General features: G+C 38.0%; 1 protein-coding gene across 4 annotated transcripts in view; it reads right to left on the bottom strand.

Moving 5' to 3' along the window:
* YAF2 (YY1 associated factor 2) overlaps positions 1-15,370 on the bottom strand; it is a 70,914-nt gene extending 55,544 nt beyond the window's left edge. For 2 of the 4 annotated variants that reach the window (XR_010021366.1, XR_010021367.1), the window contains exons 1-3: positions 15,201-15,370; positions 14,655-14,780; positions 12,647-13,022 (exon numbers count right to left, since the gene is read on the bottom strand). Coding sequence is in view for 2 of the 4 variants with exons in the window: in XM_063075774.1 (XP_062931844.1) it covers positions 14,655-14,780; positions 15,201-15,226 (152 nt within the window). In the remaining 2 variants the exon portion in view is untranslated. The remainder of the gene's footprint in view (positions 1-12,646; positions 13,023-14,654; positions 14,781-15,200) is intronic. The other 2 variants (XM_063075774.1, XM_063075773.1) reach the window with 2 other exon arrangements.
* Between the last annotated feature and the right edge of the window lie 9,553 nt (positions 15,371-24,923).

Here is a 24,923-nt window from a genome sequence, read left to right as displayed (position 1 = left end):
TATTTTCAATACACTGTGTAAACATGATCACAACTTTTAGTACAGAATGCTCTAAGAGTAACTGAAAGGGCATTCATTCTGACCTAGGAACAATGCAATACTTTCAGAGAGAAATGAGGCGTGCTCAATCATAAAGAAGAACGAAATTGTGGAGAACGGGGGAGGTGCATGGCACAAGAAAGAACATACTATACAAGAGGGCACAGTGGCCGAAAAAGACCATGACCATACCCTGACAACCCCAACCCTGAAACCGACATACTCTCCAACTAGGGCAAATAGTAAAAAACACTGCTTTTAACCACTCAACTCTTAAGTCTGTATACACTGCTTACCTCTATTACTCTACCAGAGTACTTTCTAGATGTTAAAACCTGAATGTTTATGTGACAGTCCACATCAAACTACTAGGAAGCACACACACCACACATAATACATCACACACACTCACACACACCTACCTACCTACCTGTGGGATTAGAAGAAAGGAGAAGGGAAAATGTTATTTTTTTTTTAAGTAGAAACCATTTATTCTTATGCTCTCGTTTTGTCATTTATACCACTAGAACCCACATTTTTGACAACAGGGACTGTTATATCCCTAGCTGGATATCTATTATTATATCATCACTCATGTATACAATTGCTTTAGCTAACTTTGAGGACTTACTATATGCCAGGCGCTGTCGCTATGCCAAGTACTTTACAAGGATTATCTCATTTAATCCTTACAACAACTGTGATATAGGTGTTATCATCATCTCCACTTTATGAATGAAAAAAACTGATGCTCAAAAAGTTGAGTAACTCATATGTGGGAGCTAAAAAAAAAACCAAAAAACACTGAGCTTTTAGAAGTAGACAGTAGAATTGTGGTTACTAGAGGCTGGGAAGCAGGCAGGGGAAGGGGGAAAGGGAGAGGTTGATTAAAAGATATAAAGTTATAGCTAAATGGGAAAAATAAATTCTAGTGGTGCAGTGGTGCTAGGCACCTATAATAAATGATAATTTATAGTATGTTCTCAAATGACTAGAAGAGAGGAGCTCAAATGTTCTTATCACAAATAAACAATACATTTTTACAATGATGAATGTGCTCATTACCTTCATTTGACCATCACACATTGTACACATATATTGGAATATAACTCTGTACCCCATAAATATGCACAATATCTGTCAAAAAAAATAAACAAATTTTTTTTAAAAGTTGAGTAACTTTCAGAAGGTCACACAGCCATTAAGTGGTGAAACCAATAGTCAAATCCAAACAGTTGAGCTCCAGAGTCCTTAACAGCTAAACTACATAATCGCTGAGAATGCTTAAAAACTATTGTTTTGCTTTACATTATCATACTGAACACACATAAAAATTAAAAACAAAACAAATATGTAGTTGTAAAAATAAAAGCAGGTATATTTTCCTGCACTAAAAATATTCGTAATGAAATCCTATATAAGTGGAAGATGGCAAGATAACAATTAAAATGTAAATTACCGAAGAATGTTACAGAAAAATGCTGTGTAAAGTTTATGCAAAACTGGCAACAAGGGGGGTGCTGAACTGTTTGCTCAGTTGGTTAGAGCACAGCCTTGTAACACCAAGGTCAAGAGTTCGGATCCCCATACCAGTCAGCCGAAAACATAAATTTAAAAAATGGCAACAAGGGAATACTGACCGAATTTGATAACCACATTCATATACAAATAGTAGAATCATATTATTTGATGACATTATGATTTAACATACCTTTCATCTGTAAATTGTAGTGCTCATCACTCTTCTAACCAATGACTATGTGACTCTGAGTCTTACCAGCGTTGGTCTTTAAAAAGAGCAAAAGAGTCTAAGAAGATGGACGGGAAGAAAAGAAAAGATACAAGGAAGGAGGGAAGGAAAAAAACCTTTTCAAGAAAGAAACTTCAAATATCGCCCTCACCACCTTACTAAACTCATTAGTTCTTCCCTTTGAAATGTGAGGCTAAGAAGTCCAGTCACAATAAACCTGGTCTGTACTAAACAAAAGAATTGGGGTGGTAGAACAGGGCAGTGATTTTCAAAAAAAAGTTTTGCAAAAACACCTTAAGAAATAAAAATTGAGAAATCCTAATAAATAAAATATATGAGCATAGATGATCTGGCTGAAGTGGAGTGGGTGAGCAGAGCCCCACTTGCTTGCTCCAATTGGCAGCCACTGATACCGTAGAGCTCCAATTAACACAATTCAAACCCTCTGGGCCCTTCTGAAGGCAAGCCAGTTCTTTTCTGCTCCAAGAATCTTTTGCCAACTGGCAAACTCATGTCCTCTTTATCCCCTTATTTCCTAAAACTTGCTCTTTCACACGAGGCTTCCCAAAGATAGCCTTGGCTAAGCTGTATGATTGATTGAAGGAACATGTGCCTGTGTATGGACATGAGGGGCAGGGATCGGAGGGAGGAGGTATAATAGAGAAAGCATTTTTGGATATGAGAATTCATTAGGCTCATTGAGGGAAATGTCTGCAGAGAAAGGGTACTATAAATATAGACACAGAGAGATGCCCACACATCTACATGCCTGTACATGCACACATGCTCATGCACACATCCATACAAACACCCTGCCCGCACACACACATGCACACCAAAAAGGAAGGGGGGGAGCTCTTTGGAAAAAGCAGCTCAGATAGAATGAATATTGTAGAACCCTGCCCACCTCATTAATCCTATCCCAAAAAAAACTAGTGTTTCTCAAACTTTAATGTACATATTAATAATGTAAGGATCTTGTTAAAATGCAGATTCTGAGTTCAATAAGTCCTTGCTGGGGCCTAAGATTCTGCATTCCTAATAAGCTCCGAGGTGATGCTAATATTGCTGGTCAGTGTACCACACTTCCATAGCAAGGGCCTACAGAACAGCATGTCCCAATATGTTCTATATTATAAGAGAAAGAAAAAAAAAATCTTCCCTGGTCAAATAAGACTGAGAATTGTTGGAGTAACTGAACTAAAACAAACTGTTTTAGTTACTGGAAGCCTTCTCAAAACCTTTAACTTACTAGTCTCCAAAAGGATATGATACACAGTGTTTTAAAGCATTCCTGATGACTTGTTTTCAAAGAGCATTCCCTAGGATCAGCGTTTGTGAAATATATTGCAGTATGGAGAGGACCAAGGTGAGGTGACAGTGGTCATGTGAAGTCAGAGAAGTCTCCTCCTTTTTCCCATTCTTCCCATGAGAAATACCTCAAGTTCCCCTTTCAAATGCTAATATCCATGCATAAAAGACAGAAAGGAAACCCAACATTTTAGAAGTAGCTACTTCTGATGAGAAAAATGATATGACAGGCATTCCTATTTTCCTCTTTATACTTCTTATACTTCTTTAGTATCTTCCATGAACACATAACACTTTTATCATGAGAAAGAGTTATTATCTTAAGGGAAAAAAAACTCTATCCCCCATCCCAGGTTATTTACATTCGTACTAGGAATAATTACTTTATTCAGATTTACAACAAACATAGAAGATTTTCTTATAAAGGAAGAACCGTTGGTGGAGTGAAGGAAACAACATTTTAGAAGGCAGGCTAGAAATGAATATTAGTGAGGAGACTTTGGGCCCTGCAGAGACAAAAGATAAACAGCAAAGAAAGGATATTAAAAAAAAGATGAAAGAAAACCAAAACAACTCCCTACTCTGCAAATGCACCTAAAGCTTTACCTCTTGAGCAACTACCTCCCTGGCATCAAATATCATCTACTTGCTGCTGTTGTGGGTCAACTGTCCCTGGGATATCCCATAAATGTAAAGTATGATAGTATGCAAAACAACTTTGATCAGACTATGAAACATGCAAAAATGAAGTGGTTTAACTCGTACCTCTAAAAACTGCTACAGGGCTATACAAAATTTACCTAATATACACATAGAATTCACATACACACATATAATCAAAGAGGTTATCAGTTATACTATCAGTGATTCTTAGTATTTATATCACAAATAAAAGAGGGAAATAATATTTACTAGGATTTCTCCTAAAAAACACTACGATATCAATGAAATCAAGATATACTGCAAAACAAATGTTACTATAAAATACATCAAAATGAAGTTTGTTAACATTTGTACTTCAAAAATATCAGAAAACATGGAAAACAGTTATTCTGTTCATCATTCACCATTTGGCTAGCTCAGATTTTAACATTTTAACATTTCGGTTCTTATATTTATAAGTATTAGGTTTAATGGTAGAAGTTATCAAGATATACAGCACTAGATCTAGGTACAAAGAAAATTATAGGAAGTAATCCTCAAGAAGTTACTCACTAGCAAATTTAAATGCTACTACAGCAAAGTAATAAAAAGGGACCAGAAATCCAGATACCTGAATCTCACACTAACCAGCTATCACCTTGAACAAATCACAATCTTGCTGGCCTGTTTTCTCACCTATCACAAGGATATCAGGCTAGAGCCACGTGTTCCAACAAATAAGAAAGACCTCACACAGTACATTGCTAAACATTATCTGTCACTTCTCTAAGACAGTACCACAACAGGAATCCTCCAAACTTAGGTGAAAATTCCAACAAGCGGAATTTGCTAGCAATGTGGCCTCGACCAATTTTAAAAAGTTTAATACCAGATTCTCTACTCCAAGCCCCTCAAAATCTTCCCTCTGTAGATTGTCTTACTAAGGTTTCAAGGTGAGAAAAACTAGTCTGTTTCAGGAACTAACTAAACATTCTGGTTCCTTCGAGCTCTAAAACTCTTAGAAATTCTATAATTTCCCATAAAAATAAACAGTATTACAGAATGGAGAACATACTGAATCTCTTAAAACATGATTATCAATCATAGCTCACATAGTAAAAGACAAAAGTTTTAGCAACCATGAAAGCCAACAAACATTTGTTAAATGAATAATTTACTTTCAAAGTCACAATGATATTGCATGCACTTGTAATGCCACCAAAATTACAAGCTATAAAGAGAATTCTTTAAGGAAAATATATCTTTAAAAAAAAAACCCTAAGATTTCATTAAATCTGAAATGAAAACTTGATACCCCATGGAATGCTAATCTTCCTACCAGGTATGCTGGCCCTATATCTAACCTTGAATGAAAGAGAATAAGCAAGGAAACCTTTCACCTAGCTAGAATAGTTTTATAAATCTTCTTATCAAAGAGGAAAAGGTGAAAAGATCAACCAGTAGTCAAACAACTTGAGTTTCAATCTAGGCTTTAATTCTATGACTAGATGACCATGTTCCTCACTAACCATACTCGTATAGGGTGGTTTGATGAGCAAATGGAAGATATATAAGAAAACACTCTGAACACATCAACGCGCAACACAAATGCTTTGCCTATAACAAATTTACATCAGATAGTAAAAGTTGTTAAATTTATATATATATTTAATACTTAAAAAGTCATCCCCAAAACCAACTTTTTGAGAAATAATTTTATAAAGTTACATTATTAGGTTTCGTATCTGTTTCTTAAGTTATCTTATTGGTTATATTTGCTACAACCATCAATATGCTACTAAGGGTTTTGTGTTTTTTCCCCTTTTCTTTAAAAAGCATTATTGAGAGGAATAAATGGTTTAATTCCTTTAAAGCCATTATCATAACAGCTGACCCATAGTAAGTGCTCAGTAAATGGTGGTCATTACTGTTAAGCAATATATTGTAAGCAATGCTTATAATTTATTGCTGCCAAATTAATTTTTAGTTACTATTGGTTTCTGGGGGGTAGGAATTCAGTAGAAACAATATTTTTAAATTACTTATCACTCATGTAATGCTTTTGCTGTGTTCAGAATGCCTTCCTATATATCCCTCCATTTGCTCATCAAACCGTCCTATATGGCTAGTGAGAAGATGGTCATCTAGTCATAGAATTACTACTAAAGCCTAGATTGAAACCCAGGTTGTTCGACTACCGGTTTATCTTTTCACCCTTTACTCTTTGATAAAAAAGTTTATAATATTATTCTAGTTGGGTAAAAGGTTTCGTTGCTTTCCCTTCTTCATTCAAGGTTAGACATAGGGCTAGCATACTTAGAAAGTTTTAGTCTATACTTTTATTATATAACTACTATCATCTTAAAAATAGCAGTTTCTTTTAAAATACACACACACACACACACACACACACACACACACACACACACACACACACGCGAGACAGAAAAAGAAGGCTTTTCCACCCAGCAATTAAGGGACAGCTATTTCAAAGAACATAATTTGGCTGGACTGTCTTATGGGAAAAGGTAATCAGTCAAACTGGAAATTGGCCATGATGTTAAAGCACATTTTACCAAAAGTGCTTTACTAATAATGGCCACAAAAATAACTGATTTCATACTAAACCTGAGCATAGTCGTCAAAAACTAGTAATATGGTAGAAAATTCATTTATAACTCCTTCTTGTGTTTTCTCATTAGCAAATACTATCTATCTTCTGTGCTAGAATTCAAACTCTTAGAGGTCTGGAATCCACTCATTCACAATTCTGTAGTCTTAGTATAATTTATGGAACATGATACTTGCCCAATAAGATGTGTAGAATTCCAGGATTTTGTTCACTACCACTTTCAATAATTCGCATGTGTATACAGGAGAATTCTTTTCCAAATAATGACTTATCCTATGTCAAAATTCCCACTTTTTCAAAGCCTACCTTTTAAAAACCCAGCAACTTATCCTTTTTAGTACCTATATTCCTCCTTCATCAAAACTTTATTGAACACCTATTATTTCCCAGGCACTTTGCCAAGCACCTGTGAAAAAAATGAAAAATTCATGTTTCCCTTAAGAAACTCATAGCATAGTAAGGAGTGATGCATACATGTAATTGAACTATAGTATAGTAAATACTATAACAAAGATAGGCATCACAAGTGAACCCTGAGGAACTATTAAGATTTTAGAAAGAGAATACAGTTACTCTCTAACTTTAACCAAAGAGCTATGCTCCTGTCCTCTGGTTAATTCATCTTCTTAGAGAGAATACTCAGCCTCATGGTAAAGACACAGATAATGTTGAAGCTAGATGGAGATCACAGTCAAAGATATGTATAAAAGACACACAACGAAAGCAAGTTTACCATGGGCCTAGGAGAATGTCACAGGGAATAGACATGTTAATTGAGTCTTAAGAAATAAGCAGGAGTTCACTAATCAAGCAAAATGATAACAGAATTCTAGAAAGAGATCAGTGATAATCCTGTTAGCCTGATCCTGGACAATTAGAATAATAGAGAAATACAAGATTAGGGAATACTATATTATTTTCCTAATGTCTGCCTAATTCCTATAAAATCATCTGCTATTTTGCATAACTGATTTACCTTTACTATCTCAATCATAAGGTAAAAAAGAGTTCCATTTTAATTATAATTAAATTTAATTAGTTCCAATTTTATTTTAATCAGTACGGTTCAAAGAACTGTAAAATCTGAATGTTAAACTATTTGTCAATTAAACAACCTCAAATACCACAAATCTATGTACAGAATATTTTAGTTTTTAAGAGGCCTTCAATGTCAACTATCTTAACTTTAAAAATCACTCAACAAAGAACTCACAATTTAGTCAAGGAATATAATATATTTTATAATATGCTATACTGTTTCGTGACTTCATTAATTTAGTCAAGAAATACTTCTAATTTTTAGCTATCTTACATAAATTTCAATAATCTGAATAACAAGACCTAAATAAGTGGTTGTAAATGAGATCATAAAAATAAATGTGCAACTTTCCGGGGTTGTACCTTAAAAACACTAAGGATTTCATATACAATATCTGGAATATCTACACATCTTTCAATTATCCTTGAAATAAAACTAAAACAATATATACCTACAACTTACAGACAAAATAGCCTGATATTTCTACAAACACAGTCTTAAACATTATTTGAAAGACAATGTCAAGTATCAAATAATAATAGTCAAATGTAAAGGAACATTAATTGAAAAAGTTTAAATCCCTACACTGTTTCAGGTACTTTACTAGCTTATTGGGATACCAAAGTGAATAAGGCAGTCTGTGCCCTGTAGGGCAGGTAAGCATTTAGACAATTACACAACAATATGGTGATTCTCTAGGATTATTACACACACACACACACACACACACACACACACACACACACACACACACACACACACACACACACACACACACACACACACACACACACACACACACACACAGAATCGATATGATAGTTGGGGGTGGAAGGAGGGTAATTTCAGAGGGTTTCTCTGAGAACTACCATCTTATAAAAATACTTCAGTACTAATACAGCACAGGATTGACTGGAATAAGCAGCAGGAAATGAAACCAGGAAGATAGTTTAGGGATAGATTATTATATCCTTGAACACCATTGTCAGGAGGAGCTTATCCTTTAAAGCAGTAGCCACTGAAGGGCCTCAATTTTTTTTTAAATATGCAAAAACCAATATAATCAGATAGATTTCAAAAAAGATAATGAAGATAATGTTAGCAGTATTCTGGAGGAGAGACCAATTTGTCCAATATCTCATGAGAGAAATGATATATGGGCTTCTAATCTATAGCTACATAAACTGGAAAAAAGATTTGAGAGACAATCCAGAGGAAGACAACATGAGGGATGACAATGACTTAGAATCAAAGCTGAGACAATTACAGTTTCTACCTTAGGTTCCAGAAAGGAGTTTATGCCACATATAAACTAAGGAATATAAAGAAGAAACCAGGTTTGGGTATGCAGAAATTGATTTCAGAGACATAAAAGGAAAAGTAGGAAAAACAGGAGTGTTAGAAACATCAAGGAAGAAGAGTTTCAATTAACAAAAAAGGCCACCAACATCAAATACTTCAGAAGTGACACTGAAAGAAGACTGAGATTAGGCAACTGAGTTTAATAAGTAGGTCACCAGTTGTCAGATCTCACACAGTAAAGGACAAAAGAAACAAAAAGAATGCCTACTGAAGTAAATCTGTTGTATGCAGAAATCTAAGCTAGTAAAACCAGCAGTTCACAAACTTTTTGGTCTCAGGATCTCTCTATCTTCTTAAAAGTTAAAACAGCTTTTGTTTATTTGGGTCTTTATCCATAACTAAGAAAAAAATTTGGATATATATTTATTAGCTCATTTAAAATATAACAAATGTATCACATGTTAATTAAATGACATATTTTTATGGAAAACACCCTATATTTTCCAAAACAGAGAAAAATTTGTGTGAAGAGTGGCACTGTTGTATATTTTTGCAAACCTCTAATATCTGGCTTAGGAGAAGACATCTGTATTGTCATATCTATTCTTCCATTCATATTTGTTTCAATATGTTGTTTTGGTCCAAGAACATGAAAAAAATCTGGACTCCCACAGACATGTAGTCAAAAAAGAAAGGAGTAACTTAATGGCATTTTCTTTCTTTGTATTCATTCATTCATTTATTGGCGAGTATAGGAATCTGAACCCTTGACTTTGGTGTCACAATACCGTGCTCTAACCAAGTGAGCTAACCAGCCAGCCCCTAGCATTTTCAGATAATTGTGGATATTCTGCTTTGATACTACATAAAAACACAAATAATTGTTTCTCAAAAGTTAGCTTTAATGTAGAATCTGAAACCACATCAACGTAGTTTTCATACTGTTCCCTTGAAATCAATTGTACTTTGAAAAGTTTACCCATGCGTGATTTTATAAGCTCATACATTGATTACTGGGAAATATTGGTTTACTGAGTTATGCAGATCTTCCAAATGTTGACACATTTCATGATAAAATATCAGAAATTATTATACCCATTGATATCACCACCAATCTTATCAGAAAAATCTTAAAAGTACTCGGAAGCTCTAAAGCTCAGTATTGTGGTTACAAGTTTTCCAAAATTCCAATTTTCACTTAATGACTTCTGTCGTTGACAACAAATACTATCAACTGTTTTCCTTGAAGTGACAGATTCAATGCATTCATTTTCAATAAAATATATGCTAAATATCCAAGTCTGAATAACCATAGTTTGTCAAGTAAAAATGATGTTCTATGAAAAAAGCAGTTCTGCTTAAAGTCAAACTACACAGTGCTTTCCCTTTAATCAACCATTGTACTTTGGTATACAGTAGAAGTACTTTCTTCTGTAGAGTTCCATATTGTCACAGAATATTTGAAAAGCCACAGATTTAATAAAACTAGTAACTTTTACTGCTTCATCAAGGACATTCTTAAGTGAAACTGGTGTTATTTTTACTGCATGTGCACAGTGAAGATTACAAATAATACAGCACATTGGTGCCACTGCTTTGATTCAGGCTAAGGTGCCAAGCAGTTTTACCCACCACTGCCTCTGCACCATCACACTGAAAAAGGCAAATAACATCTTAAGACAATTATGAAAATAGTGTGAACATCACAGACTAACTAAAAGGGTCCCAAGGACTGCCCCCACACATGGAGTTTCCCAGAACATATTTTTAAAACCACTACTCCAGACTATCCAGACATTAATCACCTTCAATATTTTCCTGAAAACAATGACCCCATGTGAGTACTCTAACCCAAGATAAAGGGAACAGGAAAAAAACAAAAAAAACTCCTAGAATAAGGAGTCTCTGAACAACTGCATGGTTGCTGGAAAGGCTACTCAACATATGTAGGGGAGACACAGGAACCATGCATTTCCAAAAAACAGATTTATTTAGATGGTCCTCAATTTTTTCTCCCATTCCCACACCAAGAGTCTAAATCAATGCCAAACCTCATATTAGAAGACATAAAGCAAGTACGACAAGACAACAATGATACTGAAAAGATTTTGATCAAATAATAGTTGGTTTCTTTAAGGTTTCTTCAAATTGTAAATTTTATAGTTTATTCCCATTTTTGAGAAACTGAAATAACTTATTCTTTTTTACCAAAAGTCAGATCCTAACTGTTTTCAGTTATAAACAATATTTTTTTTAATGGGGAACTTTCATTTTTTCTAAAGGAAAGATTTACTAACACTACCTCACATTTAGAATTTGGTACAATTCAAAGTGTTTCTGATATGAAAACAAAACAGTAAAATTTTACAGAAGAAACAAAGAAATAACTATTTTACTCACCACTGTATGTATGTCCAGTACCTAGCTCAACCCTTGTATAAGGTGCTTGATAAACATTTGCTGAATGCTGAATGTTGAAATAGTTGAAATGAGGTATGAACCCAGCTTACCAGACTCCTATTACAACACCTAATGCTCTTTCTACTATGTGAAATCTTTTTCATAGCACTCTACAATGACACCTATGAGAAACCTATTACAGTATAGCCTAGGAAAATATAATATTATCTACTATACCTGAAGGCCTGCCATGGACTATGTATTATTTTATAGGTTCTCAGTTAGACCACAGTTCAAAACCAAAACAAATAGCTCCATCATTTCCATTTCTGAATACTTGCTATCTGAATTAATAAAGTAATATTCCATATAAGATACTAGTCTCATTATACACTGATTACCAACTTCACATAAGCTATATTAAATATTTCAATTTCTCTGATGATTCAGAATGGTTATTAATTTCATAAAGTTTCTTATGTTTATATTTGGGGCACTTAAAGAAGGAGACTGTGGAGCACCTTGGAAAATAATTTGACATCACAGCTTTTTTTTTTTTTTTTTTTTTTTTTCCTATCAGTTTGACATCTATCATTGTTTCTCTCACAAAAGCACAAAGTAGAAAGTTTTAGGTACTTGAACTATGTAGTTATTTAGATTCTAGATTTAAAAAGAGATTAATCAAATTTAAATTAAGGCCAGCAAATACAAAATTGAAATTCAATCACAGAAATGGCATAAATTTTTAAAATAAAATTTATCAATTAAGGAATTGAAGGAATGAAATTACATTTTATTTTGAAATACATGCTATGAATGTAACCACAGTGTGCAGAAAGACATAATCTACCAAAGATACAGCCAAAGGAAATGGTCTTCTGCTGCAATATAATGGATTTGAACTAGATATTTTTTAAAGAAAAAAAAAGATATTGTCAGTAAAGACTTTGAAGGGAGACCATGGACTCAATCTTCTCTCGATGTTTAAAGAGAAAAAAATGTTTCATATGTCTCAACTGTCTAGGTTGGCTTAAACTTGGCCTCACAATTGGTGAGAAAGAATCAGTTCAAAGGTCAGTCTGACCCAAGGGATTCAAATCCTGTCTGTCGGTCACAGAAACAAGTCATTTGCAAATTGCATCCTACTCTGCCGCTATCCAATCCCCGTTTTTGTACTCACCAATGTTACCCTTGAAATTACCCTAACTACTAATTAACATGTCAGTTCAGGAGAATTATTTCTTCCAACTACTGAATCTTTTGCTTTTCAATAGTGTTCTGCAGTCCTTTAATCCTGTTTTCCTCACAGTACCAATATTTTGTGGTGCAATCAATATCTGTCCTATTAACAATGCCGTGTTCCATTGTTCTATCCAAACATGGATTTCACTCTGAATTTCAGAAACAGCGGTAGGAAAATAACAGAGAAATTAGAGCTCTTAGGTTTAACTTAGGGCCAAAATCAAAAGTGAAGAGACAATTCAGAGAGAGGAAGGAAGAAGCTGAGATGGTCATAGTGTAGAACACTTACTTTTAGGAACAGAGAGTCCCTTAGACTTCTGGTGAGTTGCCCAGAGCCTCTTCAGTTTCAATCCAAATGACAATGCTTCTCTGAGTCCTCCTCAAGTTATGTTTCCACCACTAAAAATTGGATCTACAAGAGCTCAGATGTACTGGTAAAAAAATGTCAGGGCCCCATGTGGGCCTCAAGCCTCTTTTAACTAGGCCCACTTCTCTGTCCTGGGCCAACTCCCCTGTGCACTATATTCCTTCTTCTTCCAGATGCCAGGTATTCGGCCTGTTTCTTCTCTTCTGAGCTGCCACCACCTACTCTATTTCTCAGGGTTCCTCTAACCCCAAGACTGGCTGTGGAGTAGGACACCAGCTTCCCCCCTTCCTTGCTGTCCCTGCAAATAAACATATAGGCTCTTCTAGTTCCAGTATTTTTCTAATGGCTACAAGAAAATAGAGAGGGAACAACAAAAAGCAACAATATAGTACCAGAGATTAAGTTTATAATAATCGTCTCCACTTTAAAGCTCCTGCCTCCAAACAACAAATTTTCTAAATATTGCATATTGATCATTTAAAAAAGTACAAAGTACTTACACAAATATAAAAATATAATCTAAACCAAATCCAACCCTGTAGAGACATAAAGACACTCTACTTTTCAAAATACATTAATCACGGGTCCAAAAATAGTTACCACAATCATTTTAGCAAATGCGTACTTTTTTCTTTTTAGAATGTTATGCTATATTCCCTTGAATTTAGTAGATGTTTGAAAGTTTGCTTTTTAAAGGATATCATGAAAAAATGTTCAAAATATTTTATCCAATGTAAGTTTGAGTATACAAAAAGCATATTATGATTTACAAAAAGACAGGTACATCGAAAGCAGTTAGCTTTACAGAGAAAAATCTCAAAATTTTAAATTATTGCCAACGATTTCTGTCTCTACATTTAAAAAATTTAGTAAAATTCTGTAAATGGTTTTTAATAAAATCAGGATACTTCATTTTTAGAAATCTAACTTCTACTGAATACTTATATATAATGTCAGTATTATACAGGCTCTTAATGCAACAGTAAAACATCAGTGCTTAGTGTGATAATTTAGTTTCTAACAGACTTTGCAATATCAAAATATATACATTATCTAAATATTAAGCTATAATCACAGGATTATAATGAGTTAATTCAAAGGTTATCTTCCTAAAAACGCAGAAGGAATTCTGTAACTAAGTGCTGGCAGTTAGAGAATGCCACTGACTTTGAATTTCCTGGGTGATTTTCTTCATCCGCTTAATTAACTTAAGTGGTTTTTTGAAAGAGTTATTATACTGTAAGCTTACTATAAAATAAGCTTAAGACTGAAAATAGGCGGAAATCACTTTATCTCATTTATCTAATAGGTTGCCATTTAATCAAACTGAAGATACTCCGATACTTTCAATAAAAATGTGTTCCTGGAACTGGGCTTACCTCCTCCGACTAGTTATCTACAAAATATTAGAGAAGTGGAATAAAAACACTCAAGAAAACCTTGGTCTGACCCTTCCAGACGTCCATATGCAAAAAAGAAACTTAATCTATCGTGTATTCTACAATCACATACTTCTTCTTCTGAAGAAAATTAAATTACATCCTTTACTCCTAAAGAGGATTTCATGGTTTTTCCTTGATCAACACAATAATGCAGCCAACATTTATATACCGGGAATGGGGAAGGGGGCATCATTACACCCAGCAATACTAATTAAATCGCAGTAGCTAATGCCTTCTTTAAATAACGTATTGTCTTCTGGCAGCAAAAAAACGGTACAGCCTCTTCAATTACCCCTCACCGCAAACCCTCGCCTGCGTCCGGATCAATGTGACCCAATTCCTATTGCGACCGCCACCTCAGTCTCGCCTCCTCCCGCCGGGTCCGCGAGTGTTAGGGGAGGGGGCGGCTGCGGCAGGGGCGTCCTCCGCGCCGCGACCCGGGCGGCTGGCGGCGCGTGGGGCAGGCGCGGGGCAGACCCGGGACTCACCGGGTGGAGGTGCCCTTCCGCACATCGCACATCATGCACTTGAAGGCCTCGGCGCTGTTCCGGAAGGTGCAGACGCTACAGTCCCAGTAACCCTCATCCGAGGACGGCTTCGGCTGCCGCTTCGGCCTGCAGGACACAACCCGGACACGACGCGGCGCGGGGTCACCAGCAGGCCGCGCTCGGCGCCCGGGCCCCGCGGCCGCCCCCGTCCCGCCCCCCAGCCCAATTCCGCGACCCCCGCCCCTCCGGCCCTCAGCGCGCCGCGCTCCGGCTCGGAGGGGGAGGGGACTCCGGAAGGGGGAGGGCGCGAGTGCGGCCGCAGTTGCCGCCGCTCTGACACCCGAGGGCTGCCACTCCGGACGCCGCCATCGCGGCTCCATTGTGGGCGGCTGACGCCGGCCCCTCACGCGGCAGCGCTCGCGCAGCAGCGGCGCCGCCCCCGTTCTCGCCCCGATGTCCGGGTGGCGAGCGAGGTGGCCTCCGAGAGCCCGGCGCGAGGGCCTTGCCGCCTGCACAGCCCGGGCCCCGGGGACCGGGCGTTGTTACCTGGTGGGGCTCTTCTTGTCTCCCATGGCTTGGCTACCAATGCGCGACTAGAGTCGCCGCCGCGGCCGCTCTGTTTGTCAATAAGGAGGATAATAAGCCGGGCGGAAGCGGGCGGGGGAGGAGGGAGGGAGGGGGCGGAGAAGGCCGCACCGCGGAGCTCCGGAGCCGCCGCCGGATCCCACGCAGCCTCCAGCTGTCGGGGAAACTCCTGCCTGGCGCACGTGATCCGCGCCCGCCAATCAGCGGCCGCGCCGGAGACTTCAAACGCGGCCAGCGCGGCCCAGCACCCGCGACGAGTTCGCCGGCGGGCGGCCTGACTGAGCGGGGGTGGCCGCTGCGGCCTCGGGCGCTGTCGCTTCCTCTCCGCCCTATTTCCCCGCTTCCCTTCGGCATCCTCAGCTGGCGGGGGCTAGAGCTACCGCGCGCCCCGGAGCACCTCTGGCGCGGAAGCATCTGTCCCGCCGGCTGGCCCGGGATGCTCCGACATCACGTGCGAAGCTGGGGCCTCGGTTGGGCGCGTTCGGAGGCCAGCCCAGCTCGGGACGGGAGTGCCTGCCCGGGGTCTCCGGGTAGAACCGCTTTCCTGACCTCGGCAGTTCTAGGCTACTGAGCCCCCGCCCGAAGGATACATGGGGGTCGGCGGGCACCAACATTGAGCGCCATTGCTAGATGCCTTAAAAGAGTCTGGTTTCAGGCACACAAATGCTCTACCGTGTAGGAACTGTCACCCTAATTTAAAGGAAACGAAACGGACGCTCGAGAGGTTAGGTGACTTCCTCTAGGTAACAAAACTAGAAAATGACAAAGCCAGGAGTCTAACCGTGCTTTAACTCCAAACAGGCCCTTTTGGCCTCACAGGCCTCTGTAGCAGCTGCTTTTAAAAGAAAACGAATACTCATAGTCCCTTTTAAAAATAGTTTGCATTCTCCCCGAATGCTGTCTGTTGACTAAGAAAACACATTTCTCCCAGGTCTCATTACCTCAACATACTGGAGGCCCTCATCTTGTACTCGACTCTAGCAACAGTCACCTAACTTGCCTCTGGAGGTCCAATCCCACTTCCACAACCAGATTAATAATAAAATGCTGTCAACCTTATGCCACCACTCTTATCAAGAACTTCCAAGGGCTCCCATATTCCTTAGCCTGACATTTTCCTTCCCTCTCCATTCCTCTTGCCGTGAGAAAAGCTGCCTCCTGGCAAAGACTAGACGAAACGCATTCATTCCACTCCTAAAACCCTTCCTTCCTGCTTATAGCTTGCTTCTGCGTGAAATGTTTCCCTCTTCTCTCTATACTGTTTCTGTTCATCTTTCTGGTTTTACATCAAGTCCGAATTCCTGTAAATTAATTTTATGGCTAAACTACAAAGAAAACAGTGCAATCAGAAGTCCTGGCTTCTTCGCCTGTTTCCCCGTTCCGTAACTGACAGATCTTGGAAATTTTGCTTAATTTCTGTAATTCTCAACTTCTTATCTGCAAAATGGCATCTACATGAGGTTGTTGTGTGATTAATAATAACATTTTTTGAGCACGCTGTGCCAGGCACTTTGTAAATCTCTTTACACAAATGCATATTTAAAGGGCTCAAAGTACTATGCAAATGTTCCGATCAACTAATCTATCCCTTCGTTTTAAAGACAAGGAATTTAGGGCCCAGGTTAAAATCTTTTCTTTAATGAACAGGCCATGATTACAGCGCAGGAATACTGCTTTCACCAAGCCACGCTTTCTCATTAATCAAATCACCCCAGTTTACAGTGGTCCCTGAACTCATTGCACCATCTGTACTTTTTGCAAATGTTACTTCTCATGACTCAGACTCCAGTTCAGAAGCCCAGAAACTATGAGAAATATGAATGAGGAAAGTATAAAGGAAAGGACATCTAAGGCCTACTCTTCAATTTCTCAGTAATGCAATAGGTAAACTTAGTTAAGTCACTTCATTTTTATCATCAGTAAAACAAAGGAATTAAAACTATCATGGGGGAGTGGGGAGTGCATTATGAACTATGTTCATCTGGAGTGCTGCCTGGTTCTAGAACCTTTTTCTTGCTCAAACAAACTTTGTTAAATTAAAAAAAAAAGAAAAAAATCACAACTAAGGTCCATCCATTCCAAACCTAAGGCATTGTTATATTTTTAAATTCCTCAGTTGTATGGATCATCAAGGAGACCCACAAGAACTGCTCTTCTGGCAAAAGTGATGTCAACAATGTATTTTAAAATCAAAAGAAAACTAAATCGAGCAATCTAAAAATCTACAATGCTGCAAATCACCATTTCACTAGAATATAACCTCCACCACTAGAAAGTAATCTCCACCTCTGAATCATAAACTCAAGAATGGCAGGAAATTTTATTTGTTGCTTTAATTACTATATCTCCAGCCCCAGAACAATGTGACACATAGTGGGCACTCAATAAGTATTCTGAGCATGCATACATTCACTTGTGTCACAATTCGTGAATGAAGTATTTTTTTATATTCAGATTTACAGCCTGATATATAGCTTTTATTTTCGAAACAGTAATGCAGGATCTACTCCTATTTCACCACAAAAAGTCACACCTGTTCCTTAAAGAGTTTCTCTACTATCTGGAAGAATGGCCTGTGGACAGTAGAAAAATCTTTGTTACTAGAGTGACCCAGATTCTTACCCATTCAGGTGTCTTTTCAATACATTAACAGCCAGTACTTTAGACATGCAATTCACTAGGGTCACTTTTAAAGTGACACAAGCACTTTGACAATAGTTTTAACAATTTAAAAAAAGGGGCCGGCCCGTGGCTCACTTGGGAGAGCATGGTGCTGATAACACCAAGGCCCTGGGTTCGGATCCCTGTTAGCTCACTGGGTGAGTGTGGTGCTGACAACAACAAGTCAAGGGTTAAGATCCCCTTACCGGTTTTAAAAATAAAAAAATAAAATAAAGTGTTGAAGTTTTCTAAAGATTTTGCTTTTTAAAAATTAAAATAACCCCTAAGTCATTGAGGTGATAATATCCATTTCCATTCTAATATCCTTCCTAGAACAGGATAGACCAGAGAAGTGGCTAAAACTGTGCATGGGATTCTATGCACAGGTGAACAGAAATGATCCCAGTACTGGCTAGTCACCACAAAAAAAAAAAAAAAAAGAATGAGAACCTCTATCTTAGACCAAAGGACTGACCATGGGATCCTAGAGACCCCAAAATGTTCTGATTTGTCTGAGTTTATTAGGCAAACACAACAATAATAAAAACTATGTATTAACATTGTATATGGTTATTAGGCAATAGGAGCTAATACCTGAGATGAGAAGTGCCATTTTATCAACTTGAATTTGAGAGAAAACGGGATAACTAACAGAGAAAGGATCTACAGACTTTCCCTGTGAGAAGGAACTCAAAATGAAGTATAACAATAATAAGCTACAATTGTAAAACCAATCATATTTTAGAAGGTTGTCTAGTGTGGTTTTTGTTTGGTTGGTTGGTGTCTTGTTTTGTTTTCACAAAATGGAGATACCTTTATTGATTTTGTGGTTATAAAAGTTATATGGTACCAGCTGTATTAGTCGTCTAGGGTGCCATAATAAGGTATGGCAGACTGGTTGGTTTAAACAGAAATCTGTTTCCTTACAATTCTTGAGGCTAGAAGTCCAAGATTAAGGTGTCAGCAAGGTTGTTTCTTCTGAGGCCTCTCTTGTTGGCTTATAGATGGCCTCCCTGTCTTCACGTGTTCTTCCTTCTGTGTGTGTCTGTGTCCTAATATCCTCTTAGAAGGAATCAGTCATTGAATTAGGGCCTATCCTAATGACCTCATTTCAATCTGATTATCTCTCTAAGGACCCTATCTCCAAACACAATCACATTCTGAGATACTGGAGTCTAGGACTTCAACATATGAATTTGGAAGAAGGGGGAGATACAATTCAGCCCATAATATCAGTGTAAGAAGTTTAGCAAATATTTTTTAATTGACATACCCAGCACATTCTTGGAACACTACTGGTACAGGTTCATAATCCTCATCTGAAGCCCTTAAGGCTGCAGATGTTCGGACATTTGGGGGTTTTCAAAACGTGGTATGGTACAAATACTCCATAATTACCCAGCACTCCGAGTGGGTTCTGAGATAGTGCCCTGTTATCAGACACATTAATATTTCTGAAAAAACACAAATATTCACCGTTAGTGGGAAAATTTATAAATCACCTTACATCAGTTCTACTTAGGTTTTGCTGCTAAATGATTACAAGTCAGGTAAAATATGAAAACCCTTTCAATTTTCAGTGCTTTTTGGATACAGGATTGTGGACAAGGGATTGTGCATCTGTAAGAATTTGAGAAAGAATTAAGATTGAAAAGGTTAAGATTAAAAAATGTGTACATTCTTTGACACGGTACATTCTCATTCTCTCCACAGTTTGGGAAATATATCCTAAGGATACAACCTTAAGTGTGGAAAAAAGCTTTCCGAAGAGACAGCCATTACAGTTATTTTAGCAAACATTGAAAATAACCTGCATGCCCATTAGAAGAGGAATAGTTAAATATATTATGACCTAACCAAAGAAGTGGATTTTAAGCAGTCATGAAAAACAGTGTTGATGAAGAATTTGTAACAAGAGGCAACGCTTATGTTGTTAAGTGAAAAATGCAGAACATAAAATTGAATATACAGTATAGACTAAACTATATAAAAAGCATAGAAAAAAGATCAGAAGAAAACACACCAAAATATTAAGTGTCTTGTCAATCTCTCAATTTCATTGCAGCACAGAATAACCCTTTTTCTAGTTTGCTTCTAGCCTTTTGTTCCCTCTTTACTCTTCAACTCTCTCTCTCTCTCTCTCTCTTTCTCTCTCTCTCTCGCCCTACATCCTACCCCTTTCTAATAGTTCTCTATTTCATTCCATGGTCTGGCCTTAACTAGTGGCCCCACCAACCAGGCTCCATTCCTCCTGCGTTTTCTCTTTACCCCAAACTAGCCCAGCACTACCTTCACAGTAGCCTCCTATTTCTACATGTTGGCTCTAATCCACCTTCCCCAAATCCAGGAAGTAGTGTGATGGGGACATAAGATGCATTAATAAGGGACAAGGTTGACCAGGGAGTTGGGAGACATCGTTTTGAAGCTTTACCCCACACCTCTGAAGAGGAAGCACTGGCCCACTAGTGCTGGTGTCTCTGACGGAGTCAAATGGAGCTGATTTTGCAAGTGTTAGAAAAACTGCAAACTGGATTCAGCTTCTGCCAAAAAAAGAACTGCTGCTGCTGGGGTGATGCTTCAAAGAGCAGGAAGTGGACTGGAAGCCAACAAAAAGCCAGCAAGGAACAGACAAAAGTCCCTTCTTCCTCCAGCTTTGCAGTTTTCTCCAGGTACCCCCAACTAGCAGAGCCAGCAAGTTAGCAAAACCAAAATGTGGTCCCACTGTACAGTGGAACACCAGCTCCAACATCAGAAAGTGGAGTATAAGGTAAGAGGGTGGGTTGGGGGGCTGAGAGACAATTACCTCTTTGACTACTCAGCATCCACACAAACTCTTCTACACACATTAAACTTCTATACAACAAGACACTTCTACCTTTCTTCCTAAATGCACCTATCCTGTGTACAAAGACATTCTCAGTCTCCTCCCAAAATGAAGAATCACTGCCCTAGTAGTCATTATATCCGTCTCTGGGAGGCAATCACACCATCCATCTCTACACTATTTTAACTGTTCCTTGGGCTGGCTGGTTAGTTCACTTGGTTACAGCATGATGCTGATAGCACCAAGGTCAAGGGTTCAGATCCCCAAAACAACCAGCTGCCGAAAAAATAGAAATAATTACTTCTTAAATTCAGTCTTATCTGATTTTCTGATACGTAAAGACTAAACTTACTGATATCTCCAACAAAATGTTTATTAAGTAATAAAATGAAAGAGAGGAAGAAGAAAATAGTTCACATTTACAAATATACACACATACTTGCACACACAACAAGCAGTGAAGAAATATGTGTCACTGCTACAGTCCTTTTCATAGCTGGTCCTGGTGCAATAATTGATATATCTATAACTATTTCCCACTAACCAACCCAGTTTTTCTTTCCCTTCAGTCAAGCCCTTAGCAAGGCTGACTTCTTTACCTGGTAAGGTGACCCAAGCCTACATTCCTGAAGAATCTGAATGCTTATTGATTGCTCCTGGCCTGATTTGGTTGCTGAAGTTTCCACTAACTTTTACTATTGGACACTGAGGTACTAAGAGGTGTTCTCTAGAATACCCTGGGCTGAAGATACAGTCATTTTTACCCTTGAAGTGTATCAGCAACACAATTTTACCTTTGTAATCAGGTTCAGTCTCCCCATCCAATAAAGCAGCACCCTTATTTACCTGTTGGTTCAGTAGCACGAGGAGCACTAAATGTCCAAGTGTCAGCTTCCAGTTCGCTAGAACCAATGTTGTGGCCCCTCATGGAAGCATTCCTACCCTGGGAGTCAAGACCTCCAGATAAGTAGAGTTCAGTGTTAAAGGGATGGAAAGCAAAAATTCTGCAAGTAGATATAATAGTGGGAAGAGTCATCCCCATTTTCATCTCTTCATTCCTGTATTCATTCTGGCTATGGAAAAGATAGTCTTGAACTCAAAAGTATACTGCCTCTTTTAAGACAGCACCATATTCTTTCAGGATGTTGTCTCCAAACCAACCGAGTCTTCAGTAAGTCATTCTGCTGATCTATTATACCAGATGCTTCTGAATGATGGAGGATATGGTATTACCAGTGACTTTCACTGGGCCATTGCTGTTTTTCTTCTGCTGTGAAATGAGTTTCTTAATTAGAAGCAATGTTGAGAAGGGTAAAATAAAAATGAATGAGGCATATTTTGAGTCTGTGGATAGTGGTGCTAGCAGAAGCATTATAGACAGAGAAGGCAAATCCATATCCAGAATATGAGTCTATTCCCATGGAAAGTTATCTGTCATCTTCCATAAGGGAAATGGTCTGACATAATCAACCAACACCAGCTGGCTCACTTGTCCCTCAGAGGAAGGGTGCCAAATAGGACACTCAGTGACGGTTTGTGCTATTGGCTAGTTAGGAATTTAGCAGTAGCCATGTAGCAAGGCTAAAGGTCAGCCTTGGTGAGAAGTTTATATTGCTGAGCCCACACAGAGCCCCTATCCCAGACAACATGACCACTCTACATGAGTTCATTAAGAAAGCACTAGGGTAGCTGAGAAAAATAGTGGACTGACATCAAGAGAATGAGTCATCTTGTTCCCCCGATTATTGAAAGCCTCCTCTTCATATGATGCTCTTTGGTATTTGCATGTGACATAAATATCTTCACAGGGCTGGCCCGTGGCTCACTTGGGAGAGTGTGGTGCCGATAACACCAAGGCCATGGGTTTGGATCCCTATATAGGGATGGCTGGTTAGCTCACTGGCTGAGCGTGGTGCTGACAGCACAAAGTCAAGGGTTAAGATCCCCTTACCAGTCATCTTTTTAAAAAATTAAATAAATAAATAAATAAATAAATAAATAAATAAATATCTTCACATTCTCTGCTCATTCTGAGAGGTCCATCCACATACTTCTTTGTTAAACTTTCTTGTATAAATCTTCCAATTTTGTCCCCTCTGAGTTCCTGACCATCCAGCCCAAATGCAAGCAAATGCCCATGAATCAGTGCAGATCCATACTTCTGACCATGGTTAGTCCAGAGAAGGCAGACAATCCAATGTGTGGCTCTAAATTTTGCTCATTAGGAGAGTTGCCCTCTACTACTGCCCTTCAGGGCCATCTCTCAGGGAGACTTTAATTATGTAACCATCCACCTCTGGTTGATGCCAGCATATCATGCAGAACTGTTTGTAAACCAGGCCTAGGATTTTTCTCTCGTCATCAACCAGTTTTAAGAAACTCCTTATAAGGCAGTAGATGTAAACTGAGGGAGAGGAAGAGACAGTGTTGAAGGACTCTTCGTGCAATTGTCTTGTGTTTCTGCCATTTCCATGTGATAATAGATTGTTGCCGTGCATACCCAACCTTATGGCTTGGTGATCCAGTTAGCACCCATTTTATAAAGGGAAGCTCATTTAGTATGGCCACTTGACATCTCACGGTTAAGCATTCAGTCTCTACTCAAGGCTAAATACCAAACTGAAGCTGTTTCTCAAAAGGAGAATAATTGGGCTGGCCGGTTAGCTAAGTTGGTTAGAGCACAGTGTTATAACACTAAGGTCAAGGGTTCAGATCCCCACACCAGCCAGCTACACCCCACCTCCACAAAAAAAAGAGTAATTAACTGCAGAAGAGGACATGGATTTTCTCTAAAGCCATAGAGATCTACACTATAAGTTTCCTTTGTGCAAAGAATATCTGCTACTATATAATAGAGTGAATATTTTATATGTATAGTTATTTGAATATTAAATATAGCCATTTCACAGGTAATCTTTATTTTCTTGTTAGATAACTTTTATTTAAAATATGTTCTTTGATCTTCTGGTCTTCCTCAAAAATACTATTTTAGTTTCTATTATTCTCATTATTTTATGTTAATTTTTCCTTCACTTTTTTATTGTGTTTTTTTCTTTTTTCATCCCTTTGTTTTCTATGGATATTGCCTTTTTAATTGATCTTTTCCAAGTTTTCTATTTGACGCACTTACTTTCTTCTCCCTTGGTTTCCTATTTTTTCTCTCCTCTACTTTTTTCTCAGTATTTTCTTATTAATCACATCTTATTTCTACTAGTTCTTATTAGTGCGAGTGTTTTAACACATACTCCTAGGATAAAATTTTTATAGTTATCTTTGAGGAGCTTATAGGATTTCAATTTAAAGGATACCAATGGAAAAACTTATTCAGTATAAGTGAATATTTAATATAGTATGGTTGGATTAGTTGTTAGAAGGTCTAAGTTATAAGTTTAATATTCCTAAAAATCAGAGAAGTACCCAAAATGAAAAATCCTTGGTTTTCTACAGTCACACTGCGTTACTAAGTCTCAGTGCCCTTGCAAATTTGCATCTTTAGATATTAAAGCAATACAGGGAAAGCATCTCCATGTGCATACTCTACAGCCAAGTAAGTTAATGATGTATATATTATAAAAAACAGCATGATAATAAATTCCACAGTTGTAAAAATTTCATCCTCAATCACATATTGTGATTTTATGTTTCCAGTGCAAAATATAAATATTATAGCTATACATAGAATCCTTAGTAAAGTAAAATATATTTTAAACATTCTTATATGGATGTTTGATCTAGAAATGTCTACTGAAACATACATGAAAAATTTATAGGTATTTAAAATCTTCCTGCCAATAGCACAAACACAGCTGCAATATCAAATTTCAAAGCAGTGAAAATACTCTTTCCCTGAGATATACTCATGTAGAGTGATATTTAAGGAGAAATTTTAATCTGTTATCATATGTATCTTTTATAAGTGAATGATTGAACTAACATCAGCTTTTGCACTAGTATAAATAAAACTCCAGTGATTCTGAGATAAGATAGGAGGTGACTCTGTTTCCATGGGCTTGGGTTACAGGACACATCTCTGGGTTTCAAGCCACTCCCCAAGGTCTCAGGCCCCTCCTCTAGGTTCTCCCCTAGAGGAAAGTTACTGTTGCTTGTTAGACCTATTTTTGGCACCAACAAGGGGGAATTGAGAACACAAGGGGCTGGCTTATGCAAATCCAGTGGCTAGGCATGTTCAGTAGAGAAGG

Source organism: Cynocephalus volans, chromosome 12 (assembly GCF_027409185.1).
Source record: "Cynocephalus volans isolate mCynVol1 chromosome 12, mCynVol1.pri, whole genome shotgun sequence".
Lineage (NCBI taxonomy): Eukaryota > Metazoa > Chordata > Mammalia > Dermoptera > Cynocephalidae > Cynocephalus > Cynocephalus volans.
The sequence above is the reverse complement of the archived record's forward strand: the minus strand, read 5'-3'. Positions and strand labels throughout refer to the sequence as shown.